The 21340-nt window shown below is 39.2% G+C and overlaps 1 protein-coding gene across 6 annotated transcripts in view; it reads left to right on the forward strand.

Annotated features, from left to right (window-relative positions):
* Anks1b (ankyrin repeat and sterile alpha motif domain containing 1B) overlaps positions 1 to 21340 on the forward strand; it is a 1085844-nt gene that overhangs the window by 347033 nt on the left and 717471 nt on the right. For all 6 annotated transcript variants that reach the window (XM_085843084.1, XM_085843086.1, XM_085843085.1 and 3 more), the window contains exon 10: positions 10850 to 11015. In XM_085843084.1, coding sequence (XP_085699210.1) covers positions 10850 to 11015 — 166 coding nt within the window. The remainder of the gene's footprint in view (positions 1 to 10849; positions 11016 to 21340) is intronic.

Genomic DNA, 21340 nt, shown 5'->3' on the forward strand with positions numbered 1-21340 from the left:
CTTTTTTATGTTTTTATTGGATATTTTCTTTATTTATATTTCAAATGTTATCCCCTTTCCCGATCTGTGCCCTCCCAAAACCTCCTATACAGTGCCCCCTCCCGCTGATTCTATGAGGCTGTTCCCCTACCTACCCACCCACCCATGGATGCCTCCCTGCCCTGGCATTCCTCTTAACTGGGACATTGAATTCCCACAGGACCAAGGGCTTCTCCTTCCATTGATACCTAACAAGGCTATCCTCTGCTACATATGTGGCTGAAGCCATGGGTCCCTCCATGTGTACTCACTCCTTGGTTGGTGGCTTAGTCTGTGGGAGCTCTAGGGTGTCTAGCTGGTTGACATTGTTGTTCTCCTGACATTGTTGTTCTCCCTGTGGGCTTGCAAATCCCTTCAGTTTCTTCTGTCCTTTCTGTAACTCCTCCATTGGAGACCCCTTGCTCAGTCCAATGGTTGGCTGAGAGCATCCACCTCTGAATTTGTCAGGCACTGGCAGGGCCTCTCAGGAGACAGCTATATCAGGCTCCTTTCAGCAAGCACATATTCTTGACATCCACAATAGTGTCTGGGTTTGGTGACAGTATATGGGATGGATCCCCAGGTGCAGCAGTCTCTAGATGGCCTTCCCTTCAGTCTCTGCTCTACACTTTGATTCTACCAGTCAGAATGGCTAAGATCAAAAACTCAGGTGACAGCAGATGCTGGTGAGGATGGGGAGAAAGAGGAACACTCCTCCATTGTTAGTGAGATTGCAAGCTGGTAAAACCACTCTGGAAATCAGTCTGGTGATTTCTCAGAAAATTTTACATAATATTACCTGAAGACCCAGCTATACCACTCCTGGACATATATCCAAAAGATTCTCCAACATATAACAAGTACACATGCTCCACTGTATTCATAGCAGCCTTATTTATAATAGCCAGAACTTAAAAGAACTAAGATGTCCTTCAACAGAGGAATGGATACAGAAAATGTGGTAGATTTACACAATGGAGTACTACTCAACTATTACAAACAATGAACTAATAAAATTCTTAGGCAAATGGATGGAACTAGAAAATATCATCCTGAGTGAGGTAACTCAGTCACAAGAGAACACACCTGGTATGCACTCACTGATAAGTGGATATTATCCCCAAAACTCGGAGTACCCAAGATACAACTCACAAACCACATGAAGCTCAAGAGGAAGGAAGACCAAAGTGTGGGTGCTTCTGTCCTTCTTAGAAAGGGGAACAAAATGGTCATGGGAACAAATATGGAGACAAAGTGTAGAGGAGAATCTTTTTTTTTTTTTTTTTTTTTTTTGGAGGGTACCTGGAACTTGCTACCAGTACATAACCCCAGGCTGGCCTGCTACTTGCTATGTAGACTAAGCTGGCCCTGAAGGTACTGTGACTGACCCTCCTCTGCCCTCCAAGGCATTCTCTACTGTACCCAGCGTGATTACACTTTTCACTCTCCTGACAGGAAGATGCAGTCTTCACTCTTCTGCCCCCCTCCATTCCAGTATCTACTAAAACACAGTGATAATGAGAATAGCAACGATGTAATGTACACAAATGGTTATGCTCTAGGAATAGTGATGGAAATTTTCTGATTCCATCCTATCCCAAGTATGGTGGTTTGAATAAGAATGACCCCCATAGATTCATGTGTTTGAATGCTTGGTCATAGGAAGTGGCACTATTAGGAGGTGTGACCTTATTGGAGGAGGTGTAGCCTTGTTGGAGGAAGTGTATCACTGTGGAGGCAGGTTTTAAGGTCTCCTGTGTTCAGGCTCTGCTAAGTATGGAAAATACTTCTCCTGGCTGCCTGTAGAAGACAGTCTCCTTCTAGCTGCCTTTGGGTCAAGATGTAGAACTCTTGGCTCCTCTGGCACCATGTCTGCCTGTACACTGCCATGCTTCCCACTATGATGATAATGGACTAAACCACTGAAATTGTAAGCCATCCCCAATGAAATGTGTGCCTTTATAAGAGTTGGCTTGGCCGTGGTGTCGCTTCACAGCAATGGAAACCCTAATATACCAGTAACAGAAAAAAAGCTAAATATAAGTTTTAAAGTCTATATCAACCAGTGGCTGCAAACAAACTAGGCTGGAAGATGTTTTAGCTCATATGTTCAACAAAAATTTATGAAGTGCCCATTTTAAGCTCCCTTTGCATTGTTTATAGGAATTTAGTTAGGAATCATTGCTTGACTTTACGTATGTTGAATGATAAAGAAGAGCAGACACTTCTCCTTTTAGTGTTTCTAGTTATTTTCATGATCCTCTCATCACTCGTTCATTTTTCTCTTAAGTTTTTGATCTCTTTATTTTTAATTATAACTCTGTTTAGAGATTAAAGATATGAGTCCTTTGTCATGTTTGTCATTGAAAGTTTTATTCCATTTTTCTCCCAATACAATATTTTTATAGATTGTTTGGGAATTTCATGTAATGCACCCAGATCATACTCACTCCCCATTCTTCCCAGCTCCACCCTTCCACCCTTGTGTCCTTTCCCACCTCCCACCCCCACCCCCTCAGTAAATAAAAAAAATATATACCAACTCTTAATTTGTGTTGCTCATCATATACTCGTTGGAGATTGGTCAAACTGCCAGTGGCCAGCCCCTTAAAACTGAATCCTTTCTCACCCCCCGCCCGACCACCACCCAAAGCCATAAACTGTGGAGAGCTACACTTAGCATCTTAGCACAATTTTTAAAGACTCTCTTCAATGGCTTCCTCATAAATAGATTAATCCCTACATCAACATAGATTTATCAGCTGTTTTTCCCTCTTCAGTTCTGGTTATTTGTCTTGTTCAATCTTTTAGTCATAGGCCATTCTTTAAGGTTAATATAACAAAAGATGTATCTTCTCATTATTTGAACATTTATTTGAAATATAGTGGTCAGAAGACAGAGGGGGAAGATCACCATAAATTCAAAACCAGTCTAGTCTATGCAGTAGGTTCCAGGACAGACATGGGTATATAGGAGAATACATATATATAATTTCAGATGTGTTTCCAGAGTTCTTATTTATTTCTAATGACTTATCTGTCATCAAACTAGCAAATACTAAATAAGTCATTGCTTCCCCTCTGACTTGAGTTGCCATCTTCTAACTATAATAAATTTCTGCAAACATTAAAACTGTTAACTTTCAAATACCTTTTTATTCTATTGCCTTAAAGTTATTGTATCAGAGCATTTATATTTATTTAAATATATGATGAAAGACTGACCTCTCTCCTTTCCCTCTCTTTCAAATTGTCACCTGGCCATCAGCACATACTTATTTTTCCAAAGACACTTTAGGATTCTGTGTCAAGACTCCAGCTAAGTGGCAGACACACAGATGGAATAAGTGCTGCATTAACTTTGAGACAGATAAAAATCACTGGCTTTGAATATTGATAGCAAAGCATTTTTCCCCCACTAAGGTATAATTTGATATCCTCTTAGGCTTTCTCAGTTCTTGATGACCTCAGTTGGTGTGTTATAAATTTCCTATTGTTCTTGTATGGAATTCCCCAAATTTACTAGGATAAAAGCAGTTTTTTTTTATTTCATGGTTTAGAGGCATTCAAAATAGATCCCACTACACTAAAACAAACAAACAAACAAACAAAGAACAAACCTCTACTTCATTGCAGAGCTTCTAGTGGAGAATGTTTTCTGGCCCTTTTCTGCATCTGTGTGCTACCTTTTATCTTTGGTTTCAAGCTGATTTGTTTAATTTTTCTTTATTTGTGCATATGATGCATGTACATGTGTGTGGGTGTGTGGGTGTCCATGGCTCCTGAGGCCAGAGGATGATGTTTGGTGCCTTCCTCTCTTGCTCTCCGCCTTGTTTTCGTCAGGTGCTTTCACCAACCCTGAAGCCTATCAACTTGCCTAGGCTGGCTGCCCAATAAGCTCCAGGGATCTGCTGGTCTCCTGTCTCCAGTGCTGAGAGTGCTAGGGTTACAGGGGGTGCCCCCACATCTAGCTTTTAAGTAAGTGCTGGGGATCTGCACTTAGGTCCTTGTGTTTGTAGGAGTGTCACTTTATCCAATGAGCTATACCCAGGCCCCTTGTAGCTGACTGTAGATCCAAGGCTAGCAAGCTGCATTACTACAATATTGTTTCATCTTCCATCCTCTTTTATTTAAAATGATTTTTTATTTTAAAAGATGTTTATTTATGTTTTGAGAATTTCATACACATATAAAATGTGTTTTATCAAACTGACTTTCCCATGCCTCCTCAGTGTTCCCCAGGTTCTCACATTTCCATTTTTTAAGATTGATTGATTGATTGACTGATTTCATGTATATGAGTACACTGTAGCTGTAGAAAATGGCATCGGATGCCCATTACAGATGGTTGTGAGCCACCATGTAGTTGCTGGCAATTGAACTCAGGACCTGTGGAAGAGCAGTCAGAGCTCTTTAGCCCTGAGCCATCTCTCCTGCCCACCATAGTACTTTTTAATCACAATACAAATATATGCATTCAAGGTTGGAGCCCAGCCCTTCCACTGTGATGAGGTTTTTATTAGATGAGTCCTTTAACACTCCCCAAACTATTTTCTGGATAAAAATTGGATCGATTGTTGTGAGCACTAAGTGGGAATCATTTTGGCAAATAAAGTAGGGTTTGTTTCACAGAACACAAAGTATTTTGCAAATGTATATTGCTGTTCTCCCTATAGTGATCTGAATGTATGGTTGTCCTTAAATGGCTTTGTCTCAGGCTTAATTAAGCAAAGATTGGTGAAGTGTTTATGTGCCTTTTAAAGAAGATGGCCTCAGCTCTCGGGTAAGTGGAAAAAGAAGGCTAGAGAACAAAAAATGAAGAACTATTTTATGACCTCATTCTCCTCAGCATGTATTCACTGTCCCGCTGTCCACATGGAATTTTGCTAAATGCCAGACAAACACTTTAAATATTAAGAGTATTATCATAATAATAGGATTATACTTCATCTCATTAAATGGTACCTTGGTTATTTGTCCAGCTCTTGTTATATGAATATAATTTGTATGAGAAACACTAGTTTACTCAATGAAATCACTCAGTATGAGAATCCTGAGATGGTTTATGGGATCTGCTTAGTATCTATACATACGAAGTCTATAGCATTAATTCTTTTCTCATAAAGTTATATCAAAATCAAGAGTACTACTTGAGACATGATTGAGCCTTAACTCCCTCATATGAGTGTTTGGAAGTAAAATAAATATGAGAAAAGCAACCTTAGAGCCAAGAGGCTAGTTTGGAAGTTGCTCTGTGAGTTAAAGTAGGACACACTGGATATCTGGGCAAAGTACAGTGAAGAGAAATAAATGTGGTTGAGATAGTGCTCACTGAGAGATAAGTATAGTTCTTGATTGACTGGGAATCACAATAAGGAAGCATTAGAGATGAAGACTAGCTTGGTGAGGTGACCCAATACATAGAAGTATGATTTCTTGGTAGTGGACAAAGCATATGGAATTATTTAATAACTCAGAAAATTTTTATGCATTAAAATAAACATGAAGGTAAGAATGAATGATTTGACATAGATGAATATAAGGAGAGATTTATCCATCCATGTACGAAATGAATCTTAAGGTTCTGGTGATAAAACTATATGATGATAGTCCTAGAACCGACCGACATATGGAGCGAATTAGAATATTTCAGAAACATATTTAACTTTACCTAAACATATGGTATATACCTTTTATTGTGGGAATTCTATTTCAAAAGAGTGGAACATATAAACAAGTTGTATAAATAAGAGGGTTTTTTAAAGAGGAAAACATTACATTTCAATATGATAGAACTGACTAAGTTATGACTACATGTATACTGCAATCTAACCTTAAATTTATCACTTGAACATGTGCAGACATGTTCAATTTAGAATGGGGTTAGATCTTGATACACCCATTGCAAGTTAAAAATATTCTAAACCAAATGTGCATTTACTTTACCTAAGCTGGCAGACATCATAGCTTAGCAATAAAATATATTCTAGTATAACATTGAGTTACCCTTTCGATCACATGATTCACTGAGATCTGTGATTTGCTACCACTGAGGAATATCACAGGGGACTGTGCAATCACATATCACTAGGCTAATCTAAGATGAAGCTCAGAATTTGGAATATAGTTCCTGAGAATACATCTTGCTCTTGTATATCATAGAATCAGAAAATCTTGTCAGCCTTCAAAATCGAGGACCAAATATATTTACCATTGAAAAAAGTTCATAATATATTTTTAGAAGTAAGTAACAGATTATAAGATTTATATATAATTTATGTCGATATATGATTTATAGAAAGTTAGATGTAGCAGTACATTCCTCTAATATCACAGCACTTTGGAGGCTGAGACAGGGGGTTGAAAAGTTTGTGGTCAAATGCTGTTGCAAAATACTTGTAGGAAAAGCAGTTATAGATACAGAGATACTCAAAACACAAAATAGGAAAGGGGCATTCTTGCCAATAAGTTGCTGTGGAAAATCTGATAGCTTCATAGAAGTATTACGTTAGATTTTCATCTCAGACTCTCTGCAAAAATTAACCTAAAATGAACTTAAACCTAAAACCTGAAACTGTAAAAGAACTAGAAGAAAACAATTAAAATATTCATGATATTAGTCTGGGCAAATATTTTTTTATCTACGTGCAAAAATAATCAACAAAAACAAAGTAGACAAGTGAATTACCTTGGAAAAATGGCTTTTGTTCTGCAAAAGAAAGAGCAAAATGAAAAGTCAACTTATGAACCAGGAAAAAGTATTTGTATACCATACATCATTTAAAAGGTTTATGTCACCATATAGGGCTCTCAAACAACTCCAGAGCTGGAAGCAGTGAACTCTTGAAAATGGACGTGGAGAGCTGTTCCTTAAAGAACATATGTAGGATGACCAATATGTAGAAATAAGGCCTCTACCTAATAATCAGAGAAATGCAAATCAGAGTTACAATGAGATATCATAGCTGGTAAAATGGCTGATACTAAATTCACTAGTATTAGGAGAATATGGAGAAAATGAAGCCCACAAACACCACTGGATGGAACATCAGTTGATGTAGCCATTATGATAAATGGGATAGAGTTTCTCAAAAACATTTGAAAATATTGAACATGATCCATCCAACTCCTGAGTATCTACCTGTAGGATATGGAATCAGTATGCTGAGAAGTTATAATGGTTCTCATGATTATTGTAGCCCTATTCCCAGAAGTCACGATTTGGAATCAGCCTGTGCATGAAGAAATGGTGAGAATTAAATTCCCAAGTCATCTTTAAGGATTTTCAAAAGCCTAATAATTCTTTATAAGCAATGACACTGAAACTTTTCCAAGTCCACGAATTGCTCTGAAAATTTTAATGCAGTGTTTTACCTAGAGACATTTCTAATAATTTTATTTTGGAGATTATAATGTTATTACATCATTCCTCCCTTCTCTGTCCTCTCTCCAAAACCTCCTAGGCATACCCTACTTGTTCTCTTTCAAATTAATGACCTGTCCTTTCATTAATTATAGTTACATACATATATCTATATACATATATAACTCTGCTTGGTCTGTATAATATCACTTGTACATATGTTTTCAGTGCTGAAAATCCCTTCTTTCCTTCCTTCCTTCCTTCTTTCCTTCCTTCCTTCCCTCCTTTCTTCCTCTTTCTTTCTTTCTCTCTCTCTCTCTCTCTCTCTTTCTTTCTTTCTTTCTTTCTTTCTTTCTCTCTCTCTCTCTCTCTCTCTCTCTTTCTTTCTTTCTTTCTTTCTTTTCTCTCGCTCCTTCCTTCCTTTCTGCCTCTTCTTCCTTTTCTTCTTCTACCTCCTCTTCCTCCTCCCTCTCTTCCTCACCCTCTTCTTTCTCTCTCCTCTTCCTCTTCTTCCTCCTCTCCGTCTTACTCTTCTTCCTTCTTTCATCTTCCTCTTCTGCCTAATCTTTCTCCTCTCCCTCTTTTTCCTTACTTTCTTCTCCTTTTTCATCTTTCTTTTCTTCTACCTCCCCTTCCTCCTCCCTCTCTTCCTCACCCTCTTCTTTCTCACTCTCCTCTTCTTCTTCCTCTCCGTCTTACTCTTCTTCCTTCTCTCATCTTCCTCTTCTGCCTAATCTTTCTCCTCTCCCTCTTTTTCCTTACTTTCTTCTCCTTTTTCATCTTTCTTTTCTTCTACCTCCTCTTCCTCCTCCCTCTCTTCCTCACCCTCTTTTTTCTCACTCTCCTCTTCTTCCTCCTCTCCGTCTTACTCTTCTTTCTTCTCTTCATTTTCCTCTTCTGCCTAATCTTTCTCCTCTCCTTCTTCTTCCTTACTTTCTTCTCCTCTTTTTCATCTTTCTTTTCTTCTTTCTCCTCTTCCATCTTTTCCTCCTCCTCCTCCTCCCCCTCCTCCTCTTTCTCATTATTTCCCGTATTTTCCAGCATTTGTTGTCAGTTTTTTGTTGATATTTGCCATTCCAGCTGGGAAAAGAATGCAGACTCTTTGATTAGACTCTATACAATTTTACTGTTGTAACCTCAATATGTCTTTTCCTTCCTACTTCCCTTTCTTTTGTTTTTTTTTTCTTTTTTTTCCTTTCTTTCACTGTGCTGCCCAGGCTGCTGGTATTTTAAGTAAAATATCATTTCCACACCCTCATGTATATCTGGGATTGCATATGTACACCATAGTTTTTTAGTTTTGAAAGGCAATGAAGTAAGCAATAACAAACTAGCAAAATGGTAAAAATCATTTATACGACAATAGTGCTGTCTGCTTAAAGGACTACCCAGCAGATTCACAGGGCTTATTCAACTCTTGTTGTGCAGCAGGGTCTGCAGCAGATTCTGGAGCCAGGGTAGTGCACAGGGCAAAGTGCATGGAGCAAGGCCCAGTTCTCTGGTATAACACCACAAACGTGCTTCATCCATAATCTCATCCAGGATAACTAGCTGGAGATTTCCAGCAATGGTCATCTGGAATCTCATCCACAGATAACTAGCCAGCAATGGAGAGTCTACTCTGTTACTTTCTAGTCATGATTGTTAGCCTATTGTTTTGTCAGTGCATGTTTATTTTTATAAGAAAATTAATACTATTAATGCATAAAACTTACTTTGAGTATGAACCCCAATTTCCTCTCCTTGTCTTATAAACATTAGACTTTTTTGTTTTATTTTGTTGTATTTTTTGCCTTTTAAGAGCTATGCCCTTCCCTCCACTTTGTGAAATAGCTCTTGAGAAATTTGTTGAGAAAACCATTGTGTGACTGTGCAGCTTCTCTGGATAGAATGCTGTGTCTCCTTTCATCATTTTCTTCTCTGACATGGGTTTGAAAGCACATGCCCTCCTGATTGCTTTCTCTGGATGCTTTCTACTTTGTCACCCTTTGTTGTTAAAAATAAATTACTCCCAATTTCCCGCTTTCAATAGAGTAGAGTGAACATAATTGACTCTTTGATGTGTGAGGGTCTGGTGTGGTCTGAAAGCAATTACCCTGACCTTGAATTGCACTCACTGTAAATATCATCATAGAGAAAGGAGGAGCTCACATGGAATCTGTATCACCCTGGAGTACATCATGGAAGATTGTTTGAAAATGAGTTTATATTCTTGTTGTTTCTCAGTTGTAAAGTGTACTTTATAAGATAACAAGCAGAAAAAAATAAAATGTGATTCATTCTGAAATCCATTGTGTAGTTATTTGTCTTCTGTAGACGACGATGAACTCCCCAAGGGCAAGGACTATGTCTTACTAACTTAAGACAAAATCTCCAGTGCTTAGACTCTGGGCTTAACATGGTAACACACACACACTCAATTCACACACTCAAATGCACTCCTACACACTCAAACTCACACACTCTAACATACTCACATACTTAAACACACACACTCAAAACACATTCACTCACATATTCTCACACACTCAAACACACACACATACACACACACACACACACTCACACACGGGGAAGATCCAATAATTATTGGTAACTAGTTAATACATCACTAGTAAGAAATTGAGATGTTATACAATTCGCTGAACTGTGGTTTTTAAATTATGTTGGGGAATTTAGTAACATAAAATTTAGATCTACATCGTATCCTAACCTTAAAAGGGGTTAGCCATAGTATATTAATTGTATAGTTAATGTGTTTTATGGAATACTTATAAATCTGAGAGGAAACTCAAATAGGAACACCTTAAACTATAAGGATGCTAATATTTACTTATGAAGCCTGAAGAAACTGGTCCTGGGTCTATTCAAGCTACCCAATGGTACCTACACTCTTATCTTAATGTTGCAACTTTACCAATCTTGAGTTTGCATTGTAGTAAAAAGAAAAACAAACAAACAAACAAACAAACAAACAAAAAACAAAATTCTTCCCCTCCTTTAGAGAGGAGCCTAGGTGTAGCCTCCTCACAAACTTCTCTGGGGAAAAACATCCTTTCAGAAGCCTCCCAGAGGATTCTCCTTGTGTCTAACTGGCCCACGCTGAGTGACATGGTTATCTCTAGGAGGCAGGCAAAGAGCAGGGCATTGGAAATAATGGTTGATTAAAGCTGTTTACTCTGTGACTAGGAATACACCCCCCCACACACACACACACATACACACACCACTCAGAGGAAGATCAAAACTTAATAACCAGTGCAATATTATTGGAACCGAATAATAAGAACACTTGAAAAACATTGATCTTCACAATGGGGTTACGTGGTTATAGGACCTTTTAAAGTAAACAGAACATTAGTTCTCAGCTAAGTTGATACCGATGGACCCAGTGATCTTTCCTGAATTTTACAAATCTGACAAGGCTGTAGTTTTACTAAGGAGCGTTTTCTCCCATCTCCTTTTCAGGAGTCTTATCCGAAGAAGAGGAATTACCCCATGGAGATCGAACCATCTGCTTCTCTGGACACATTCCCTTCGGAAAATGAGAACTTCCTCTGTGAACTCGTGGACACAGCTGTTACAAAGAAGCCCTGCTCCTTAGAAATCGCAAGGGCACCTTCTCCAAGAACTGGTAATATTTCCTGCTCGCAATTGGTCAATTCAATTTGCATATTCACATAACTGAAAATACATTATTAATACTCTAGTACTGTATTATCAAAATGAAAGTGCCTCAGGATAGCCCCAATGATCAATTTTGCATTTCAAGTGAATACAGGTAAGCCACAGGTTTCAATGTGAGACCTCTTAATGATTTAGGACTGTTCATGGAGATGGGCCTGCCTTGTTGAAGCTACTTGGATGTGTTTTAATTGTGTAATTGTTTAACCTTGGTCAGATATGCTTTGTGTCTTTGGTAGCAAGAGTATTTATATAGACCTTACAGCATCCTATTTGTTTCTAACTTATCAAACTATATTTTACTGCTAAATTTATTTTATTCTTTATAGCATGCTTATATCTGTACTTTTTTCTTTTTGTCTGTTTTTATTGTTGCTTGGTTTTTGTGTTTTGTTTTGTTTTGCAGAGGATTGGTTTTCAGACAGGGTCTCACTGTGTAGCTCTGGTTGTCCTAGAACTTACTGTGTAAAATATGCTAGCCTTGAACTCATAGAAAGCTGATTGTTTCTGCCTCCCAAGTGCTGGAATTAAAGGCATAAACAATGCCTGGACTTTGATTTTTTTTAAAAAATTATGTTACAAACTAGTTGGCAAGGCAAGACAAATATTGTCTCCATTCACTGCTAAAGAAAATGAATGTGTATCTTATTTACAATGAATTAATGGTTGGACCTATGACTGAACCTGAGTTTTTGCCTCACCATTGATTATATACAATATGTTTCTATAAAAGTGAATGGAGGAGGAAAGGTTCAAGTTGCTACTCAGTGTATCACCAGGACCTTTGGCAAAGTGTGAATGAGAAGCTCTTAGGAGCAGGAGAAAGGTTGACAATCTAATGGCTGCTTATAGAAGTGAGCTCATAAACCCAGGTGAGAAACGGTAAAACCATGAGACTCTGGAGACTGGAAATAAAATTGGGAATGGAAAATACAGGTTACATGGACAATAGCAAAGAGTTATGAAGGTAGCACAGGAAAAAAGCAGGGAAGAGAAGGACGTGGTGGTAATTCATTTTAGGAAAAGTGAGGCTTGGTCTAGTTTGAAGGTAGGAAGGCTTTTCTAGTGGAGGGAGGTCCTGCAGTTAAAACATTCAAAGAAAGAAAAGGATGGGTAGATGTCAGCCATCAATAGCCCAGGTAAGTACAGACATACCTTGCCCAGAGATGGAAAGAGGTCAACATAGTTGTTATTATTAGAGAGAAATTCTGCTACATTTTCAAATGTGTTTCTTTCTGCATGAGTTGGCACATTATAGTGGGGGTAGCTCAGTGGCAGAGTGCTTGTCTACTGTATATGAGACTCTTGGTTCAGGTCCTAGTATTTGGGGTGGGGTGAGGGAGCAATGGTTGGAAGAGTTAGAGAGGAGCTGAAGTAAAACCTGGGAAAACCATTATAAATAATTGGCTAGAAACTTTTAAGAGATGAACAAATAGATTGGGGGAGCCCTGAGTCAGGAGTGCCATATGAATCATTAGCATACAGAAGGAAGACGGGTTTTGGATAAGGTGAAAATATAGTCATAAAAATAGTTAAAAATTATGAAGAACTTATTACTTGTTCTCAGTATTTTATGTGTATCACCTCATATAACTCTTAGGATGCTGTGAGCTATTAATATTACCCATCACTTTAGGTGAAGAAATGGAGGCCATGACACATGAGGAAGCATCACGGGATTATGTGAATAGGGTTGGACCTGGGGCTTGAACTTGAGTGATGGAATTTGTGTTGTTTATTCAGTGCTATGGTACTATCTTAGGTAAGGGGACAAGGTGAATTAGGAACGGTGGACACAGAACTGGGTGTTAGGGAATGTGGCAGTCAGATAAAAGCTCTCATGTGGCAGGAAAAAGCAGAAAAGTTATAAGGACAGCAGAAGATCCAATGAGCACAGGCTACAGATGAAGGCAAGTGATTAAATGAGTGATTCATGTACTATCATAGAGAATATTGCTCATAGCATCTATAGAAATGGCTGACAGCCAGAACTTTGTGATAAGCGAAGTTAATAAAGCACGTGGTAGACTTGAGGAGAATGGTTCATAGAGGTGGGAAAACATTGTCAACATGTGCAAAGCTGTAAGGGAGTTTTGACCCGAGGAGGGGAGGTTTCTCCTTAGTCATCTGTCAACATCTTGATTTCCTTGATGTGCCAGGAATGTCCTGAATGCTAAGGACCTTGGGATAAAGAAGAGTTGTGCCAAGGTCCAAAGGCTAATGAGGTTCCGGTCAACTCTCTGCTGCAAACAAGGAATGCTGTGTAAAAATAGAGGGAGGAGAAATGTCTTAACAGCATCAAAAATCTCATGAGGAATTCTCATGCTTGGATCACACTTGCTTTGGAGCCCATTTTATCAATACATTAGAGAAGCAGGTGGTCCTAAGCATTGGAGTGTGTGGGAAGCCTGCACAGCAGCAAAGCCACATTTGTCCTAAGTAACCTGCCTTTGAGACATGGTGCTTGGAGTGATAAATTTAGATGTAGAGAGATCTCCATGCCTGCCCAGTATGAGGCCTCTACTATGAACACCATCCTCCATAGACTGGGATTTTAAGGTTGACCCTGAATAGTAATCATGAATAATGCTGTCTCATGCCCTCCATCCCAAAGACTTCACAGTCTTGATTTGTTATGAACAAAACAAGGGGGAGGATTCCTGAGGAACTCACAGTGTAAACTAGCCCTTGTACAGATTAGCACCCCAAACTCATCTCATGTAGAAATTCTGAAAATTGAATTTAGTTTAAAGCAACACCCTTGGGAATGAAGCAGAAACAATTATAATCCTCTTTAGGCAGGAGAGTAATGATATGGGTGGTCTACAAGATTCCAGCTGAAGGAAGTGTTAAAGAATGGGAAATGGGCCAAGAAGAAAATTCTCAGAACACTATGCAGAAAGGAAAAAATGACAAAATAGAAGCATATAGGTCAAGGAGTGTACATACCAAGAATTCCTCACATCTCTAATCAAAGCTTCAGAGTATTTCAACAACTGTGTTATCTCCTCAGTTCAAATATGGTACTTCTTAATATGAATTACATATCTGAAATTTTTTAAAAGAAATGTTCATTTCAGAGTAGAGTGTTATTTTATTGAGAATCATATTTTACAAACAACATTTGAAAATAAAATTAAGGAGGTTATTCTTTATTCAAATTCAAAAAAACACCCCAAAATTTTAGAGTTCTGAAAGTGATAATGTTTGAGGAGAGAGTGTCCCAAATAGCCTTGCCATAGACATCTGAGAAGGTTGTTAAGTGAATGGTAAAGTTTGTCAGATGGTATGATATGTAAGGATATAATAATTCATACAGTCCTTTGAAGGCGGTGGGAAAGAGGATTTAACCTCTCTTGGAAGCAGAAGGTACAATTTTTGAAGCGAGGATGCCTGTGCGGTCTGTCTATTGCTATTTAAAAGCCTCTAAGCTTTTACTAATAACAGTAATTTATTGTCTCATGGATCTGTGAGTCTATCAGGGTATTTTTTTGCAAGGACCACTTTTCTATCACATTGTGTCAGCCGTAATTGCTCACTTGGAGTATTTGGAAAGCCACCTTCATTTTTTGCCTTTTCCATGTTAGGAATTGAATCCAGGGCACTATGTGTGCTAGGCATTCCAATTCTGAGCTACATCCTCAGCCTATAGAGAATCACTGATGCCAAGTCTAGTTAGAAGATGGAGCCTATTGTTCTGCAGGTCTTAACTGTTATAAAAAAAAAAAAAGCTGAACTCAATGGAAGGCCTCAAACATTTATAAAGCTATCACTTTGATGAGCTAGGATCTAAAGTTATTAGGTTATTCTCTTGAAAGCTCTTCATCATAATCGACATTTTAAAGTGCATCTTTATCATTTATAGGGGTGATATGGGAGTAAAAAAAATTGCAATATGTCATGTTCTGATTGGAGCTAAGAGCTTACCCACCCACTATTGTTTGCCATAGATACCAATATTTAGAGTGTTTTAAAATCTACTTGAAATAAATTGGAAACTTGCTTAACTTTAAAAGGAGGAGGAGGGGGGGGGGGAGCCTAGTTGGATACCTGGCAGATTGTAATGGCTATGAAGTGTGAGCTTAGCTGAGGCTGTGGTATGGAGACCATTTACCTTCTATGGATGGCACGCTTTTCCTTTGAGCACCAGCTGAATTCTGAAGATCACTGTGCCTACTCATTACCAGTGAAAATGCTAGGACTTCGATTCTTTTACCATTTTGTGCTCTGCAAAGCTGAGATGACAGCATGTCCAGGTGAGGGCTCTCTTGCTGGCTTGTGGAAAGCTGCCATTTCACTGTGCTTATGCCTGTTCTTCATGTGTGTACTGAGTTCGTAATGCTGTTGAAGATGGCCAAAAATTCACAGTAACCCCCTGCCTCTGCCCCTGCCCCTGCCTCTGCCTCCTGATTATTGGGGTCATATGCTTGAGCTAGCACAGCTGGCCTATGATACACTCTTGCATTTTGGGCCATGATAAGCGACTACATTTAAGGTAACGACTTCAGAAAGATCAAGACCTTCACAGCTTGCAGTCACCATTTCTCTCTTTGAAGCCCTCACCAATGGCTTTGGCAAAGCTACTTGGATTCCTATGGCTTCTCCCTTGAGCTTTTAGGCATTCATAATCACTTGCTTTCAGGTTCCTCAGCTTCTGCCTGCTGGCATGTCACAATGTTAAAGCCACATGTTTAAGTTTTTCTAATAGAACACCCACCCAATTTCCAACTTTCAAACTCTCTTGTGGTAATTGATTGCCACACAATACACCAACCTTAATACTTAGTTGAAATAATGACAACAACAACATACATACAATCATTGATTTTGCTTGTAAACCTGAAGTTCTGGGATGGCTCTCCTGGAATTTCTTGCTTGCTCATCCAACTAATTAAGCTAGGGCATCTTGACTAAATACTGTAGTAGAATCTGTGTACCAGATTGTATCATAGGCCAGGTTTTCTGGCTCAAGCTTATGACCCAGGAGGCAGAGGCAGGTGGGTTACTGTGAATGCTGGGCTAATTTTAAACAGATCTACAAATGAAAATCTTACCTTTCATATCTGTTGTGGCCTACTTGGATTGCTCATGATGTATGTTGAATTTCCAGGGACAAATACCCCGAGAAAATGTGACAGAAGCTGCACTTCTTTTTGAGACTTAGCTCTGAATGGTGACATCATTCTCCTATAGTCAAGCACCTTCCTGCATTAAAGTGGAGGGAATTTGCTTTCTCTGACCCTTGATAAGGGAACTCTATCACAGCATAAGAAGTTATTCATCTAACTGCTTTTGGAAAGCACATATTTATACAACTGTCTGAGTTTCTGTTGTTTTGTAAAAGAAACTTTGATTTGCCAGATGTAATGTCTCAGAGGCTTACTACTGAATAAGCTCACCCTTTCCAGCTCTTTCTGAACTCTGGCTGGCTGGCTGGTTCAACTCAGCTGTTTGGGCTCAAACTCCTCTCCAAGCTGACTGATTCCATCTGGCTTCCCACAGCTTCTCACTGAACTGCTCTACTTTGCCTTAAACTAACAGACAAATTGTTCTAGTCTTCTGACTCCTTCTGATCCTCTGGTTTCAACTGTCTCTGCTGCCCTGCCCTGAACTGCATGAGGTCACAGAGGAACTCAGCTCCACTGCACTGTACTCACTGCACTGACTCACAACTGACTGTTTCTCCCTGTGCTTCATAGCTTAAATAGCTTCTCTTTCTTGTGCTGTTCTCTTATATCCTATTTTTGACCCATTCTGTCAGATCTTTCTCTTGATTCATCACTTTGCCTGCCCTTCAACTAGACATCACTTTCTCTTTTTTAATTAGATATTTTCTTCATTTACATTTCAAATGCTATCCCGAAAGTTCCCTATACCCTCCCCCAACCATGCTCCCCAACCCACCCCCTCCCGATTACTGGCCCTAACATTCTCCTCTACTGGGGCATATAATCTTCGCAAGACCAAGGGCCTCTCCTCCCAATGATGGCTCACTAGGCCATTTTCTGCTACATATGCAGCTAGAGACATGAGCTCTGGGGGTATTGGTTAGTTCATAATGTTGTTCCTCCTATAGGGTTGCAGATCCCTTCAGTTTCTTGGGTACTTTCTCTAGCTCCTCCATTGGGGGCCCTGTGTGTTCCATGCAATAGATGACTGTGAGCATCTACTTCTGTATTTGCCAGGCACTGGCATAGCCTCACAAAAGACAGCTATATCAGGGTCCTGTCACCAACATCTTGCTGGCATATGCAATAGTTAGACATCACTTTCAAACATTGTTGCTTCCTTCTACAAACTAACTTTACCTTAAAGGTGCATGAGGGATTAAAGGTGTGTGGCAGATCACATAGATGTAGGTTTTTGGATGTAATCACTTGCCAGAGCAACTATGTTGCTGGATTAAAATTCCTCTACAGTTTTGTTTTTTGTTTCATTTCCTTTTCTAAATGGAACACAAGTTAATCTGCATAGATATCTGACACCCCCCCATTGTCTTTGATACTTGGGTTTAGTATAGAAATCAGCTTGACAAATTGACCCAGCTGAATTCATAAATGTTTGTACTTTGCTCTTTTGGGCTGTGTTTATGAATTCTATCAGTGGGGAGTGTAGAATTAAAGTGGAAATTATGCGGTTTTTAATTATAGGAATAAATATGAATATAGATTCCTGGCAGGGACTTCTAAGGGATTGCTCTCAATAAACACCAAAGCTAGTGACATACCATCAGCATAGCTGTGGTTTTTAGTGGCTAGATTAGGAAACAGTTTGCACCCCCTATTCTACTGCTGTTCCGTTCTACTCATTCAGTTAACCTGTAACACTAGGATTCATGAATCCTGACATTTCCAAGTCTCCCACTGCTATGAGTACTTTATGACTTGTGTTTAGCTTCCCACGTCCTTTCATGACCAGCTTAGTGAACTGATGAACCTGGGGGAGGCACTGACCTCTCTTGGAGTTACATATGTGTTCCCTCTGCTACCATAGGACTTGCAGGTGTAGAGACAACTCCTAATGCAGACAAGTCTCAGACTGAATGGGGTGGAATCTACCTACTTCCCCATCCAATATTATGTTCACTGAGCACCTCTGGTGGTCTGTGTATAGTGTTAACTGTTGCCAAGGAAATAGAGTTAAGGTGCAAGTCTCCCAAATTAGAAAATTCGAAGTTAGTAACAAGCAAAGCCAAGTACTCCTGGATTGTAGGAAAAGAGGGACATGAGTTACGATTTTCTTCCAATAGATGCTTCCTGATTTTGGCCTCAACTATGGAATGTTAGATGGATCAATGGGAGAAGGTTATGACAACTGTAGCCTAGGGATGGTGTTATAAAAGTTCCATAGGCATGGAAGAATGAAATTCATTCAGAGTCTGACCTCCTAGGGTGTAGAATGCTGCTAAGGTGGAAGGAGTACTAAGAAAGAGAGGATAATATTGGCATCATCTGGTATTTGTTTTAGAATGACTATAAGGAAACAAAATGGGTTTGAATTGTCCAGAAGTGAGGTTGGAAGCAGGAAGAATATCTAGCTGATCAATGTGTATCCCGGTTACAGCCTTGAATGTCAACTTGACACAACAACTTAGCGTCATCTGAGAGGAGAATCTTCAATTGAAGAATTACCTAGCTCAGTCTGGCCTGTGAACATGTGTATGGGTGATGATCTTGGTTATTAATTGATGCTCATAGGCCCAGCTGTAAGCATCATTAGGTTCATGTCCTGTGTCTAGGACAATTTAGGCTATATAGTAAAGTTAACTAAGCATGGGCCAGAGAGTTAGCCAACATGTACCATTTCTCAATGCTGCAAGATCCCTCCTTGACTTTCTGCTCTGATTACCCTCAATAGCGGATTTTTACCTGGAACTGTAAGCTCTTTATTCCCCAGAGTTTCTCTTTGTCATGATGTTTATTTCCACAATGGAAAGGCAATGTAAATAATATACAATCAACAAGAAATGACTGGCCAGCCAAAGGTAATGGTAGTGAAGAGTGAGAGAGATGCTGAGAGCTGTGTAGGAATAAAGATCATTCCTTCTCCCTTCATAGACTCTGATATTTTGGAAATAAATAGCCAGTGCTTTAGAGAACCATATCTCCAAGAACGCATGTAATAGATGACTCGGTTGAATGGTCTGGTGTAGGTTTACAGCAAGATGGAATGGATGTTCTGCATAGGAACTGCCCTGGAAACTGGGAGGAGGTGGAAGAGAGAAGATTCTGTATAGGAACTAGCCTGAAAACCTTCCTTGTGGGAGGGAGGAGGGGAAAGAGACAAGAGAGACATGAAAAAAGATGGCCATATCTTAAAAGGAACACCTAAGGTTTGAATTGTTTGCCCTTCACTGTTGCAGTAAATGTTTAATCTCAAACAAGGGTTTCTACCCCAACTTTGATCATTCAGTCCCCAGATAAAAGACACACATTTTATATTTATAAAGCCTCTTATGTACCAGAGCTTGGCAGATATCTGTCCTCTGTTATTAATATCTACTTCCCTATCATTAACCCCGAGTTATAACTTGTTATATTCTATCCTGGCTGCTCTTAACTCCAATTGTCCAGCCCCATAGCTTTGTTTTCATGACTCACTTACCCCATGGTGTTTTCTCTCTTTACCTTCTTTTCCCCATTCCTGTGGTCTCTCCTCAGGCTCTAAGCCCAGAAACTGAAATGCTGCCTCTCTTTCTTCTGCCCAGCTATAGGTTGTAGGCATCTTTATTCATCAATCAGGGATAAGTTGGCAGGAGGCAAGGTGATATAACATTACTTGTATATGTGCAGATTCTCTCATGCCTAGGGGCAACCAGGCCTTGGGGGCCAATATTTGACATTAACGGCCCATAGCAAAAGACCAAACCTCAATACTCCACACAAAAAGGACTTTAACAGCTTGCATCCCAACTCTTGGCACCTTTGGTGTGATTTTATTTGCAGAGTTTAGAGATACCATCTTCACAGAAGTAATAAAACAATTAAGTAAGCTTTACTGGGCCTGTCCAACCTATGAGCACGTGCTTCAGAAGAAGCTATGAACAGAATTGTAAACTCATGCAAAACACTGGAAGCTGTGTTTGTTTTGCTTGCTCGCATTTTGCCTGTTTTTTTGGCAGGGGATAACTGGATTGTGTGATTTCCTAGCATCAATTTGGAGATGGCACCAATGTGATATTGCAATGTCCAAGATTTTGTGTGCCTGTCAGAAATACGGTATGAGTTGTGTTTTTTATAGAAATCGAAAAGGCAGTGTGAGGTGACACAAGATTATAGCCCTCTGCAAGCCAGGCCAAAGGCTTGAGCAGAACCTTCTCACTGACCTCACAAGGAATCTGTCCTGCCGATGCCTTGATTTTGGACCTCTCACCCCCAGCCTAGGAACCAAGAAAGAAATGTTTCTTGTGTACACCATGAATTTTGATGTATTACAAAGGTCTAGTGAATCTAACACAGAGACTTATAATAACGTGCACATGTTCAATGCATTAGCATGCATGGATCTGTCTGTATAAGCCAAATCCTCCCGGACTTTCTTATCTTAGAGGCTGAGAGATTTCTCTTCCTGGTAACTAGTAAAACCATTCATAGATAAAATACATCTCTTCTGAAAATATCAGTGATGTATGCCTATTAGTCTCCTTTCTGTATTTATTAGGCAGATGAGCTGAACTTTTTTAAACCATAGCTACTAGTTTAATTTTAATATGAAAGTAAATTAGCAGCTTATTTATATTCAACAACCAGATTTTATAATTCAATCAAAACGTGATTTTTTTTTTCTTCTGAGGATCACTTTGCTAGGGCCTTGGTGACTGAAGATTTCATATGGAATAAGAAGGATAACACTGGAGTCCTAACATAAGGGTTGCTGAGGTTCCATTTATCTGTGCTGCCACTATTAAACTGCCTGTTTCCCTCTCAAACAGAGGAGTGTATATTCTCATGGCAGTGACAGAGGAATGTATATTTCCTCAAAGCAATATAAATATGTAGCAACAACAAAAAGTGAATTAATGAATGAGTTGTCTTTAAAAGAAAATGGCTGTAATGTCAGTAAGAAGCCTTTATGAAAGAGTAGATGCCATCAAAGATGATGTTTTATTGTCTGCCCTTCATTTAATTTTATCCTTCGCAAGGGAATTTTTCCATTTGGTGGTAACTAAGCAACCTGTTATTTCAAATCACTTAGTGCAGGCTTTGCACAGTATGGGTGCTCAATAAATCCATTTTGATTAATGAGCAATTTATAACAACACCAGCAAAGACTGTT

Source organism: Mus caroli, unplaced genomic scaffold (assembly GCF_978045245.1).
Source record: "Mus caroli unplaced genomic scaffold, Mus_caroli_1 scaffold_9, whole genome shotgun sequence".
NCBI classification, from domain to species: domain Eukaryota; kingdom Metazoa; phylum Chordata; class Mammalia; order Rodentia; family Muridae; genus Mus; species Mus caroli.